The sequence below is a fragment of the Oryza sativa genome, chromosome 2, assembly GCF_034140825.1.
Source record: "Oryza sativa Japonica Group chromosome 2, ASM3414082v1".
NCBI lineage: Eukaryota > Viridiplantae > Streptophyta > Magnoliopsida > Poales > Poaceae > Oryza > Oryza sativa.
The window spans coordinates 24,086,468-24,100,058 of NC_089036.1; the positions used below are offsets into that span (position 1 = coordinate 24,086,468).

Genomic DNA, 13,591 nt, shown 5'->3' on the forward strand with positions numbered 1-13,591 from the left:
AAACTGAATCTTTTTTAAGAATCATGAAAAGTGGGTTTACTGGTTTCTTGACTTCTAGTTGGTTTTCTGCATTAGAACCTAGGAAAGCGGGTTTCTGGATTCTCACCTAATAGTTTGTTTTGTACATTATACAATTATATTAGAATCTGAATAAAAAGCTAGACTCTTATGAATTAGGACATGCGTTGGAGAAACTCCCTAAACCGGCTCTAGATTTTATTTACTCGGCCTTTGCCCATTGCTCGGCTACACTGGTCCTCTCTTGTGCCACAAGACGTCAAAGCCAACAATCATCGGCAGTGCTGAAGGGTCCCGCCCAATTACTCCGCTTTCCATATGATTTCTCCGAGTGGGGGATAGCCACTGCTAGGGCTAGATGCAAAACAGGAGGAAATTTCTTGAATAGTAAAAAGAATTACTCATGTGTATCATAAAATTCTCGCACAGCTATAGTTTCCCTTATTCGCGGAATAAGCGAAACAACATATTTGCAAACGAAAAGTAATTTGTAAATAAAACTATATGCATGTTCTTAGCGATCTAAAAGCAACTGAAAAATAAACTTCGATGAAAAAAAAACCTCGAAATCAGCTCCAAATTTAAGATTGAAAAATTCAAATTTTGGTTCATAAGTATAAGTATAAACGAAAAGATAAGGCCTTTGAGAACGGGAGATGCAATTGCCATCACAATTTCCATGTTTTTCCCTAAAAAAACAATTTCCATGTTAAGGGATCAAATGACCATTAGTTGATACACTGAATTCAGACCATTGCTGCTATTTGATCGTATGGATAAGACTTGTAGTTGGATCCTTACTAACAAATGTCTTCTAAACGTTTACTTTCTGGAGTATATATTAATTTTCTTTCATATATGTCAGTTAAGTCATACTCCCTCCCTCCTATTTTAAGTGCAGTTGTTGGTTTCTTTGTTCGACGTTTGATCGTCTGTCTTAAAATATTGCCTACTGGTGTTCGAATGAGTAGGATGGGATGTGCTTATCCCCACATGCAAAACGAAATGTCTCATTAGTATATGTTTAATTAAATATTATATATAATTGTTTTAAAGGAAAATGAACTAATATGAGTTTCTAAAACAGTTTATCTATAAAGAAAATGAAGAAAAAACATTGTTTAATTGTTCACTAAGCGTGTACGTGAAAATGGAGTGAGTAGAAGTCGTCGAACAAAGCCTTGAAAAGTTGTTGTACCCAAATTTTCCAAATTGTTTTTTTTAAGATAAAGTATAACAAACTGATACTCCCTATGTCCTATAATATAGCAACGAATCTGGACAGGTATCTAGATAGGATATTTCATATAACAACGAATCTAGACATATGTCTAGATTCGTTCTACTATGAAATATTTCATCTGGTCTCAGGTTGTCACTTTTCTATCCAGATTTATCGTAGTTATTTACTACTACGTCGTCACTATAGAAGTTGGTAAACGCATGTAATTTACACTTTTTACTGCCACAAAAAATCCCACCTGTTCCAAATCCTACTCGTGTTGTCCCCATGGGAACAAGGCAACAAGCCTCCCTTTGCAGCGCCAGAAAGATTCCTAGTCCTCCTCTCCTCCTCCCCTGAGTCCCCTCCCCTCCCCAGCTCCCCTCCCCTCCCGTCACATCTCCGCCCAATGTGGCATATAAAATCCCCCAGATCCAGCCCTCCCCACCTCCACTCCCTTCCTCATTGCACACACGAGAAACACAGATTCACACCCACGAGTGTTCGTTCGTGCCCGATCTTGCAGGTGGCTCTGTGTTCCGTTCTTGTTTTGTTCCGGTTTCTTGCGCTAATCCATCATGTTCGCAGGTGGGGGTGGGGGGTTGGTGGTGATGCCTGGGCGCAGTGGTTTATCGATCCCTTCCCTGCCTTGTGGCGCTGATCCAGGAGCGGCGAATTTCTTTGAGAGGGTGTTCTTTTTTTTTCTTCCTTTTGGTCCTTGTTGCAGCCAACGACAACGCGGGAATCGATCGATAAACCTCTGCATCCAGTTCTCGCCTTTTTGTGTTCAAGGGCTTGAGGCAGTAGTACTGGCTATTGCTTCTTGCTTCTTGGCTGCTCATGGGGTGTAAACATGTTTACTACTTGTTTAGGCTTGATATATATGTTTATGTAGGATATGTCTCTTTTTAATGACATGACTATGGTGATAGAACTGTAAAAATCTTTTATTCTGATGGTTGCATGATTTGATATGTGCTTCTGATAGGTTCTTTTATTCTGATGGTTGCATGATTTCCATGTTTACATGGTAGCTGTAGGTTTTGCACTACAAATTTCCCCTGGATATATTGTCTGAGACTTAGCATCAGCCATACTTTGACCATGCCATTGCTAATGTGTAAGGATAATGAGATGATGCATTGATGCTTGATGTAATTTGTGGGCTTTGGCCTATTTTATGCTTCCAAAGTATTTTGCAGGTGATTGTGTGGTTTTGTTTTGTCTTCTAATAGTGGGAATAAGTTCCTTGCTCTAGAGAGATTAGTTCTCAATTGCAATTTGTATCCATTAATGGAACTACGCGAGGTGGATTCTTGTTGGATCTTGCTTGCTGCCGTCATGAGTCATGACTGGAACAGGTTCCAGTTCATGTGGAGTGAATCAAATGCAGAATACGTTCTAATGCCAATGGGTCTTCCCTTGTATTCCCAATATTCTTTTGCCTATTGCTATGGTAAAAAAAAAGTTGTTTGCAATAATAATCTTTAAAAACCTTTTAATTTGTACTTCTATTGAATATTATTGTAGGTAGTGAATCCATCTCTTGTCTCTACAATATAACCCCTCCCCCCCCCCCCCCCCTCCTTGTCTTCTGTAATTATATGAAGATTAGCCAGCAAAGTTAGATGTAAAATAAGATACTTTCTAGCTAATGACTGCTAGAATGGAGTAAATCGGTAAATGCTCATAATGCATTAGGATTTTTAACTTTGAATTTTCTTCATGAATACCTTTCAAATCTAGGAAAGCTCAGGTGATTGTTGACATTATTCGATGCTTCCTACAGGAATCAAAAAATGAAGGTAGCCGTCCTTGATTCTGTCAATTAGATCCCTTTATTCTAACAGCGTTGCCTCTAACCTAAAGAATGAACTGAGTGCACAATGTCTCTATTGCTGAGGACTCGTTCTGTTCACCAAATGAAACCTTTTTTTTGTGGTTTTGTAGATTTTCAGAGACTCAGACCGATGCTTGTTCATCGCCAGGTGCCCAGGTTTTCCGTTCTTCTTGGTGAAGTTAAGTGGATCTGCCGTTTGGTGGCTGGTAATATTGATCTGAATCTGATACATATCAATTATATGCTCGGTGCTTGTTGATTGCCATCAATAATACCTTGTGTTCATCTGGAAAATATCATGTATAGTGTATTTAAGAACTCTGTATCAGAGCAGTTCGAAGATTGAAGATTTCGGCAGGCTACTGTGGCTTGCCCAACCTTGCTGTATCACTGTTTTACAACTTCCTAATAGGAGATGTGTTTATGTAACTCTGATTAGATACCGTTTTATTTGGAGGGATTATATAACTTACTACTCTCTCCATTTTAAAATGGACGACGTTATTGACTTAAGACATGTCTTTTGATCATGTGTTTTATTTAAAAATTTAGTGTAACTTTGCAAAAAAATGTAAGTCATGCTTAAAGCTTTAAATTACTTCTAATGATAAAACAAGTCAACAAAATAAATGACACGTGCATTTGTTTTGTTTTAATAAGACGAATCGTGTTATGTCATGTATAAAAGTTAGCAGCACCATACATTTTAAAAACTAAAACGAAGTTTTTTTTTGTTTGGAAAGTAACATTGTCCGTTTATATTTTAATTATCCGTTCTCAGAGGACGTTTTGTTCGTTCGTATGACAATCGTATTACATTGTCAGATGTTGGCACGTTGAAACATTGCTAGCTGAGGTGACTGCCAGTTCCATTTTTCTTACAAACAGAACAAAATTGCCTAATTCCTCGAAAAAAAAAAATTCTACTTACTGGACGGTACATTAACGTGCCCATGGTACATTAACGTGCGAGGGCCCAGAAGCGACGGTTTGGCCCAATCTGGCCCCAAGCCATGTCTTGTGTATCCACGTGCACTCGAGTTATTATATTCATGAAAATGAACAAGAAATATCAACAAATCGAGTTATCTGCATGGAAATGAACAATAATACTCCTATGTCAACAGGTCAGCCTGCTCCTCAGTAATCAGCACATGCTTATCCTCATTTTGGCACGATCGTCATGTTCGGTGATGTATTTAGGATTTTTATATGGCTGATTCAACTTATATAATTTTTTTAAATACCCTAAATATAACAAAGTTAGAAGTATAAATTGATCATATGCGTTTTAAAAAAGTTTATTTACACATATGTATATATATACATTGGATTAGAAATGTTTTGGGTGATTCCGGGACCATATCCCCTAGATCCACCTATGACCATGTCCGTGCGACAATTCACCGTCGACAAAAGAAATATCATATTGAGTTGAATGCACGAGGTTACCAACGAGCGCAAGCATCACAAGTTCGAGCAAACTGTCACCTTAGATGTATATAGGTTGCGTAGGACCCAGAAGCACAAAATCTCGTGAGCAGATCGATCAGCAGCAGAGCAGAATGGCTCTCCTCTCCTTTTGGTCACGAGAACGGATGCGATCTTGGCCATCTCTTTTCCCAAAAGGAAAAATTGGCAAGATTTTGCTTTGCGCCTTTGCCTTTATTTTTCGCCGCTCACGTCTACATCGGCGACGAGCTTTCCGGGAGCATATTGATACTACTAGCACAGATAAGGAACCTGACAGCTCAAGCACTAGCTGCTGCTGCTGAAATTATGGCAATTAAAGAGAGCGTAAAGCAGCAGCAGAAGTTGTTAATCACACTTGGCACTTGCAAAGAAGGGTAATCAAGGGAGAGTAAGAGAGCGAAGGGTGTCATCTGCATCCCGTGACAATAGATCAGAGAAGCCAGGAGGTCAGGTGAAAATTTGATAGGAAAGCAGTGGCCATCAAATATTAATGTAGTTGTGGCTGGATTACAAGACGATCAGCTCGAACACAACCAACCAAACTGAACTGAATGATGCTCCGGTTACACCAACCAGTATGATAAGACAAGAGAAAATTCTCTCAATTCCTACGAAAATTGAACCAAACAAATCTTACTCTCAGTACATTTCTCCTGCATTTATTTACAGTACCATCAAGTTGTATTGTTTTTTGTATAAAACTTATATTTAATTTACAAAAGGGAGTGAAAGAAAAGGGTATCCATATGCTATGCTTGCATTTCGGTTTCGAAGAAAATATTCATACGTTAGAAGTCAAAAAAATACGGAGAAATCTTCATCTCTCCCTCTGTCACTGCCGGCCTCCGGCGCGGCCGTCTCTACGGCCGCCGTCTCGCCGGCGGCGGCGGCGGTCGACGCAGCGAACGCCTCGTGCAGCACCTTCTCCACGTCGAGCGCCTCGGCGGCGGCGCCCGCGTCGTCGTCGTCGGGCGTCGGGATGAACGGCGGCCGCGCCACGTGGAGGACGCGGTCCCAGTCCACGCCGCGGAAGAAGGCGTGCCGCTTCACGCCGTGCGCGCCGAGCCGCCTGCCCGGGTCCTTCTCCAGGAGGAGTCCGATGAGGTCGCGCAGCGGCGTCGGCTCGCCGGGCATGTCCGGCCGCGCGGCGAGGACGCGGTGGAACGTCTCCCGCCGGCTCCGCCCCCGGAACGGCGTGCGCCCGTACAGCATCTCGTAGAGCACCACGCCGAGGCCCCACCAGTCGACGGCGTGGTCGTGCCCGCTCCCGGCCACGATCTCCGGCGCCACGTAGTCCTCCGTCCCCACGAACGAGTTCGACTTCGCCGCCGCCGACGAGCAGCGCGTGGACGACGAGGAGGACGAGGCCGTCCTGGACGTGGACGGCGGGGACCGGGACGACGAGGACGACGACGGCGACGGCCGTGACGCCGCGGCGCGGCGCGAGGAGAAGCACCCGAAGACGGCCGCGGCGGCCTTCGTGCTGTCGCGCCGCCCGCCGCGGGAGCGCGCGGTTTGTGGCGGCGGAGCCGTGTCGGGCGGCGGAGGAGGTGGCGGCGGCGGGAGCGTGGTGGAGAGGTCGAAGTCGACGAGCATGATGTGGCCGGAGTCCTGGATGAGGACGTTCTCCGGCTTGAGGTCGCGGTACACGACGCCGAGGCCGTGGAGGTGCTCGAGCGCGAGCACCAGCTCCGCGGCGTAGAACCGTATCGCGGCGACGGAGAACACCCTCCCGGCCTGGCGGCGCCGCAGCGCGTTCAGGTCGCCGCCGGCGCACCGGTCGATGGCGAACCCGACGACGCTGTCCGTGGCCACGACGCCGCGGAGGGAGGGGAGCAGCGGGTGGCGGAGCGCGAGCAGCACGTCCCGCTCGAACCAGATCCTCCGGTGCCCGTCGCCGCCCGGACCGCCGGCGACCTCCGCGCACTTGTGCCTCGCCGCGGCGCGGGAGATGGCCTTGAGCGCCATGGGATCCTCGTCCGCCGTCGCCGACACCGCCGCGGCGGCGCCGCCGGCGGGCACGACGTGGAAGACGACGCCCCTGGCGCCGCGGCCGAGCACGGAGAGGGCCTTGAGGTCGGCGAGGCTCAGCTGCGGCGGCAGCGGCAGCGGCGGCAGCGAAGGCGGCATGCTCACCATGGGCGCGCGATCGCGAGAAGCGCGCGGGAAGAAGAAGCGACGCGAACTATATTAATTATATTTGGAGGGTTTGAGGTTTAGGTGTGAGCTAATTCGTCTGGGTTGGCTTCGTTTATAGCCTCAAGCTAATCACCGTAATTAACTTCAAATGGAAGCTTATGAAGAGGCAAAGCTACAATAATCCGTGTATTAATGCCTGAGCAATAGAAGAAAAAAAATCAAGTTAGCAACAGCAACATGCAACATAACTGTAGCTTCCGTCTAGAAAATTCCTGAACTAATTCACGTGTGGTGTGAAAGGCAGGTTAATCAGATTTGATCATGTACAGTGAGCTGTCATCAACACCGAACAGGAAAGCCAACACAAAATAGACTGGAGTAGTAGTAAACCGACGAAATAACTTAGAAAAGTTCACCTAATTCTCGTGAAAAAGGGGGGAAAAATACAGAGCTCTAGGCTCGCCATTGTAGTGGCATATCAATCTGAATCCCCTGAAACGCAACTCACGTGCAAAGTCCTAGTACTTTCTTTCTCTGTAGCTCATCACATTCACATCGCTAGATTGGATTGGAACCCTATATACTGTTCATGACAGATTGCGTGTACTACCAAAAAAAAGATCCAGTAAAAACATAGATATTTCAGTGGTAAGTTTGAGTGTCCATGGAGCACAATCACAAGTTGATACTCTGATGTAATGCTGCACCGTATCTAAGCGCATTTCACAGCCTTTGCATTGCATCGGTTGCATCCAGTGCAATTTGCTGAATTGAGGTCAATACACAGGAAATATTCTGCTGTTTACGTCAGTAAGTGAGGTGTGACTGGTAGCAAGAATCTGCAGGGCTACTGATACTTTAGCAAGTTGTGATAAAACCGGTGGATGAACAGAATAAGAACCTGATTCCAGCATGAAAGGGAGATTCCACACGGTACTTGCTACTCTTCTGATTTCTGAATGGTTAATTGGCGACCGATGCTGATTCTCAACCTTTTCCAGTTGAAGCCCCAGCAGTAGGCATGATAAGAATCAGCACACTGCAAATAGATTTAGTTCAGACAAAAAGAACACAGGAAAAATTTGCTTCATTGTCACCCCGGTTGCTCTGGAAGTGTGGATTACCTTGACAGCTGGGAGTGACAGGAAATAGCTGTTCCCCCTGCTGAATGATTTCACATGATAGAAATGGTGAATTTATCGTCTCTACCTGTCAAAAAATACTCAAAAGACTACACAGTTGATATCAGTCACCATAGTATTTAGCACACTGGCAACCACATATGCTCTGCTGAAAACTGAAATGAGCAGCACACTAAATACACAATAATAGCAGAAACCAGAGCAGAGTGTACAAGTAGACATTTCCGCAGATGAACGATCTGCAGTCAAATTGCCATAACACTGAACGTTGTTGAACAAGATTACAAGCATGAGAACTTATGAACTGGACAGAAATTCAGAATTTATAACTCGAACTTCACTCAAACAAGGTAAAATTAAAAGCGGATAACTGGATATATACATCTCAAGTTGTTCACAACTACATGCTCCCTTTTGTGGCTATTAGACCACCTAACTGTGTGCATCACTGCATCCTTGATGACAATACTCCAATTATCTGAGGCAGAAGCAGTCCAATCCTCAGAAACATGACAGTATTACAGCAACCAGATGTGTGCATTCTGTGAACGATGCAAACACAACAGAACCGGGTCTACACATCCCTAGAAAAACAACAGTAGAACACTTGGACATGGCTCATTAGCTATTAGATCAAGATCACACAGTTCCCGTGGCCAGTGATATTAAAAATGGAGGCCAACTGATTTTACTCAAGATTAGCTGCACACTTGAGTCACTGAAACTTATCTTATTTACAGCACAACATGATCTCCTAATTCTTCCTTTGATGTTAATATTCCATCCTTCCAGGCCGAAACACAAAGTTCCTTGCCTTGCGGGAGCACAGCAAAGTTGCCAATGATACATAGAAGCTAGTCATTGTGCTGATACAGAATGCACCTAGGGATACCCATCCGTTCTCTCCATGCCAGCCACCAAGCCAACCATGGCGATTGCTTCCTGCCATTTTCCCTTCTGGCATCCTAGAATGCGCACTGCATCCTTCCCCGCTGCATATCCCAGGGTTTCCAGCCAATGCTCCTGGAAACTTCTGCAACCCATCAGTTGTCGGCAAAGGCCCAGATAGGCTATTGTAGGAGAGATTAAGCACCTCAAGCTCTGTCATGGCAGCTATCTCAGGAGGTACCACCCCTGACAACTCATTATGTGAGAAGTCAAGGGTCCGTAGCTTCCCCATCCCCCCAATACCTGAAGGAATCTGCCCATCCAAATAATTACAAGAGAGATTCAAATACTCCAGTCCCTTCATTGCAACCAACCCGTCTGGTATCTCCCCACGGAGCTCATTCCTAGACAGATCTATCCCGGTAGCTGCTTGAAGATCATAGCCCAGCTCCAATTGCCGGCCTGCCATATCCGTGGACACTGACACAAACAGCTGAGGTGGAAGCACAGCCTCTGATGGACTCCCCTGACCACTGCCTCCACCATTAAGGACGGCACTGACATTGAACCCACCATCCGGGATGAAACCCACAAACCTATTGCCGGACAAATCAATCCACTGAAGTGTTGGGAACGAGAACATCCAATCCGGTAGCTGACCAGAGAGCTGGTTACCAGCCAGTGATAAGAACCTCAAGCTCTGCCATTTGGCCACAGCTCCACTGAGCTCCCCTGTGATCTTGTTTCCTGACAAGTTCACCACCTCCAGAGATCGGCACCCGGCCAACGGCAGCGGAATTTCACCAGATATTCGGTTGTTCGACAAATCTAACACCTTCAAACTGTCAAGGGCATCAAGCTCCGGCCGCAGTGCTCCTGAAAGATGATTCCCCCCAAGCCGCAGGTACAGAAGCTGGAAGCAGCCGGCAAGGCCAGCAGGCACTACACCAGAGAGCCTATTACGCGACAAATCAAGCGCCTGCAAGTAGGTTAAATTCCCAATCCCAGTCGGAATCTCCCCGGAGAGCTGGTTATCCGCAAGAAACAATCCCTGAAGGCTCCGGATGGCGGTGATCCCGACGGGGATCTCGCCGGAGAAGCGATTGTGGGAGAGGTCGAGGAGGAGGAGGCCCGAAGCGTCGGGGTCGGCGACGACCCGCGGCGGGACGGCGCCCGTGAGCGCGTTCCGCGAGAGGTCGAGCGCGGCGAGGCTCGCCGGGAAGGAGAGGCGCGGGGAGAGCGGGAAGCGAAGCGCGTTGGCGGAGAGGTTGAGGGCGCGGAGAGCCGGGAGCGAGGCCGGGAAGCAGGTCGGGACGGCCCCGGAGAGCGCGTTGCGGGAGAGGTCGAGGTCGAGGAGCGAGCGCGGCAGGGAGCACGGCAGCTCGCCCGAGAGCGCGTTGGCCGAGAGGTCGAGCGCGCGGACGCGGCGGAGCAGCGCGAGCGGCGCCGCCGGGAGCTGCCCCGACAGGTTGAGCCCCCGCAGCGCGAGCCCGGAGACGGAGGGCGGCGGGGCCGGGGCGGGGGCGCCGGCGGCGGCCGGCGGGTGGAGCGAAACGCCGCGCCAGGACTCCGAGAGCGGGCCGCGCCACGACGCGAGCGCCGCGCGGGAGGGCGGCGGGAGGGACGCGCGGAAGGCCAGCAGCGCCGCGCGGTCCGTGGCCGCGGGCGCGGCGGGGCGCGGCGCGAGGGCGAGGGCAAGGAGGAGGAGGGAGGCGAGGTGGTGGAGGGGAGAGGCGTTCGGCATGGGGGGGAGTTGGCTGGGCTGGGCTAGGGTTTGGGCGGCGCGGCGCCGGCGTGGAGCGGAAGCAGCGCAGGTGGTGCAGGAGAGGAGCAGCAGCGGGGGCGTGTGGGCGGTGGTGGCTTCCGTGGGGTTTATTTTTGGGGGAAAGGTGGCGACGGCGGAGGAATTTGGGGGTGGGGTTTTACGAGCCGGGGGAAGCGCGCACACGTGACAGCGGCACGGCTGGTTCGCACTCGGGCGTGGGATGCACTGTAGTCTGTACGTGTAGGGGGGCGCCTTCCGGCGAATGTCAGATGGCACGAAAAACTTTTTAATGGTACGGACTACGGAGGGCATTTCACTGGTACAATCGTGAATCCGTCGGGCCATCTATAATATGAGCCACTCCTCGTGGGGAAACTCAGCTTACAATGGAGGATAACTGTGGATGGGCTACTCAAAATCTGAAGCAACTCAATAGAGACACTCCAACCCATAGTGGGTATGCAGCCACAAAACCCCATATATATTTTTACTACCCTACCCCTAATCTCTCTCTCCAGACCCTTCTTTTCTTTTTTTCACCGCCGCACGGGTCTCTCCCTCTCGCCGCTGCCGCCGCTCGCCTCTCTCGTTGCCGGCGGCTGCGAGGACGACGAGGAGGGCCGCCTCTCCCATCGCCGGCATCCACCGCCATCCCTCTCTCCCTCTTTCCCGTCATCGGTTAGGGGCGCCAGATCCGGCGCCGTAGTGGGCGGATCTGGGCCCCCCGCGGCTAGATCGGGGAGGATACGATGGCGGGCATGGCGCCGGCGGTGACGGGCAAGGCGCCGGCGGAGGAGGCCGAGCAAGGCGCGCAGTGGCCGGATCTCGTCGCTGTCGTCCCCAAGCATGACGACCACAACCACGACGTCGTCCTCGTGCTGCTTGGCCGTGAGCACGGGCGCCTCAAGCCCGTCGACGGCGCCGAGCTCGACCTCCGCCTCCTCCCTCGCTCCTCAGCCCGTCGACGGCACCGAGCGCGACCTCCGCCGCCTACTCCCGTTCCTCGCCACCGCTCCTGCTGCAGCCTCCTCCCGCTCCTCGCCGCTACTCCTGCCGGGTGGTTGCTGTGGCGGCGAAGGGCCCGAGAGAGGGGAACGGGCGAGAGAGAGAAAGAGAGAGAGAGGAGAGGGGTGGAAGGGGAATCTGTCGCTGGAGACATGGTGGCCACAGGAGCCCGTCGCTGCAATGCGTCGCTCGCCTTTGTCCCCTGGCCGAAAAGTAGCGAGAGGCGCGTCCCCTAGCCAGGGCGCGCACGGACTCACGAGGGGATGACGCGGATGGAAAGATTGACGGATGGTGCTAGGGGCACGACCTAGGGGCACCCGTTGTAGATGGCCTCATACTACTGGATACTTCCTCCGTTATAGGGGTGGGTAGAAAAAGACCGAGATCGATAAATGCGGTCATCAATTTGGTCCTAGGCAGGGAAATACCAAATTTTGTTCAGTCAATTGTTAGTCTCCTCGGTTAAATGAATAGACCGAATTAACAAAAAAAATGTCTAAATACAACCTACAATCCACTATGTTCAATAGGATTAAACTCTAATTTTCACGTTCCTACTTCTTCTAGGCATGCAATCTAACAAGAGTCTTTACTCATAAGCGCTTATGATTTTTTTATTTTTGTGTTGAAAATTTCCATTATTTCTTTGCATATATGAAAATGATATTGAATTTCGGTCAGGACCGAGACCAAGACAAAAAGACTGAGACCGAATTTGTTGGTCCTGATATTTTTGCGTTGAAATTTGGTCTTCACTTTTCAAAGACCGAAAGACCGAGACCGAAATTTTCGGTCAGACCGAATACCCACCCTTACTCCGTGGTGTTGGAATTGGATCGTGCCATTGCAAATTATTAATTTGAACAAATATTACTACAATTCGCGATATCAGCTAGATACCATTGAATTTTTTTTGCAAAATTGAAACTGTATCGTCGTTGTCAGGGTTATGGATACCACATACTTAATAGTAGTCGACTAAATCTCGGCAGGACCCACCACATATCATATCTTATACGGAAACAACCTTAGGATATAGGAGGAGTTCCGCATAAGGAAGGATGAATAGAGTTCTACATGAAAACGACAAGGACTACTCGGATTGTATCCATATTGGTCTCTGTCGGTGATATGGGACCGGGAGTATCGTGACCAGAGGCTTGAGGCAGACACAATCGCCCACGTGGCCTGGCACCTTCGGGGACGTCGGGCCCGAGGGTGAGGTGTCCGCCCTCCTCCTGATTTCCCCGAGGGGGGGTCGGGTGACTCCTGCCCCGGCCCCGAGGGCCGAGGCGCCCCGACCCCTTGTGGAGTTAGCGCCACATGAATGGGTTGGGTGAACACGGTAAGCCTCACCTAACCACATTTATTGCGGTCTGGTCGAACGTGTCACGCTGCATGCAGCGTAGTGCAGCGCGTTCCTTTATCCGGTCTGTGACCAGTCACAGACCGGTCAGATCACGGGTTAGGTGGCGACTGGCGGTCTGACGCACGCCTTGCCCCATCCCGTCAAGACGAAAGCCTCTAGGCACTCGTCTCAAGCCGGAGCTAGCGTGTAATCTCTTAGAGATGGCACGTTAGCCCTGGTTAGATTTATACCAGGCTTCATCCCAACCATTACAGGCAAGATGCTACATGAAGAAGGGCAAACATGCACGTTGCTAAGCTGACACGTGGTGGACAAGGATGACTGATTTGTGACCGGTCTGACACTGGTCGCGTCATCAACAGACAGCCATAATCCCACGTCGCACCTGTTTCCGGCGGAAGTGGGGGTAGATATGGGCCGTCCCGTCAGAAGGGCACCCGGAGAGCAACCGTACCGATCTCCGTCCATTTATGAAGAGAAGAACAGTCCAGTTTGGAGAGGGAGAGGGGCATGTGGTATCCCCTTGAGATATAAAAGGAGGACCTTGCCCACTTAGATAAAAAGAGGACTTTTGGACACAAGGCCTTGGCCAGATCCGATCCCAGAGCGATTGGGGGCTGGTTGACACTTTGTTACTTGTTCATACACAAATCCACCAAAACACAGGAGTAGGGTATTACGCTTCCCAGCGGCCCGAACCTGTATACATCGCCCGTGTCTCGCGTTTCTT

At 49.4% G+C, this 13,591-nt stretch overlaps 2 protein-coding genes and 1 long non-coding RNA gene across 3 annotated transcripts; 1 reads left to right on the top strand and 2 right to left on the bottom strand.

Moving 5' to 3' along the window:
- Positions 1–1,599: 1,599 nt before the first annotated feature.
- LOC4329906 (uncharacterized) lies at positions 1,600–3,610 on the top strand. Its single transcript, XR_010739319.1, has 3 exons — positions 1,600–1,766; positions 1,829–3,045; positions 3,191–3,610. It is a non-coding gene; the product is annotated as an uncharacterized lncRNA (long non-coding RNA).
- Positions 3,611–5,170: 1,560 nt separating this feature from the next.
- LOC4329907 (serine/threonine-protein kinase OXI1) lies at positions 5,171–6,777 on the bottom strand. The gene has a single exon (XM_015768700.3). It carries the CDS (start codon positions 6,690–6,692, stop codon positions 5,349–5,351), a length of 1,344 nt encoding a protein of 447 aa, XP_015624186.1. The 5' UTR covers positions 6,693–6,777; the 3' UTR covers positions 5,171–5,348.
- Positions 6,778–8,043: 1,266 nt separating this feature from the next.
- LOC4329908 (leucine-rich repeat receptor-like protein FASCIATED EAR2) lies at positions 8,044–10,568 on the bottom strand. The gene has a single exon (XM_015767888.3). The coding sequence runs from the start codon at positions 10,464–10,466 to the stop codon at positions 8,607–8,609; it is 1,860 nt and encodes a 619-aa protein (XP_015623374.1). The 5' UTR covers positions 10,467–10,568; the 3' UTR covers positions 8,044–8,606.
- Between the last annotated feature and the right edge of the window lie 3,023 nt (positions 10,569–13,591).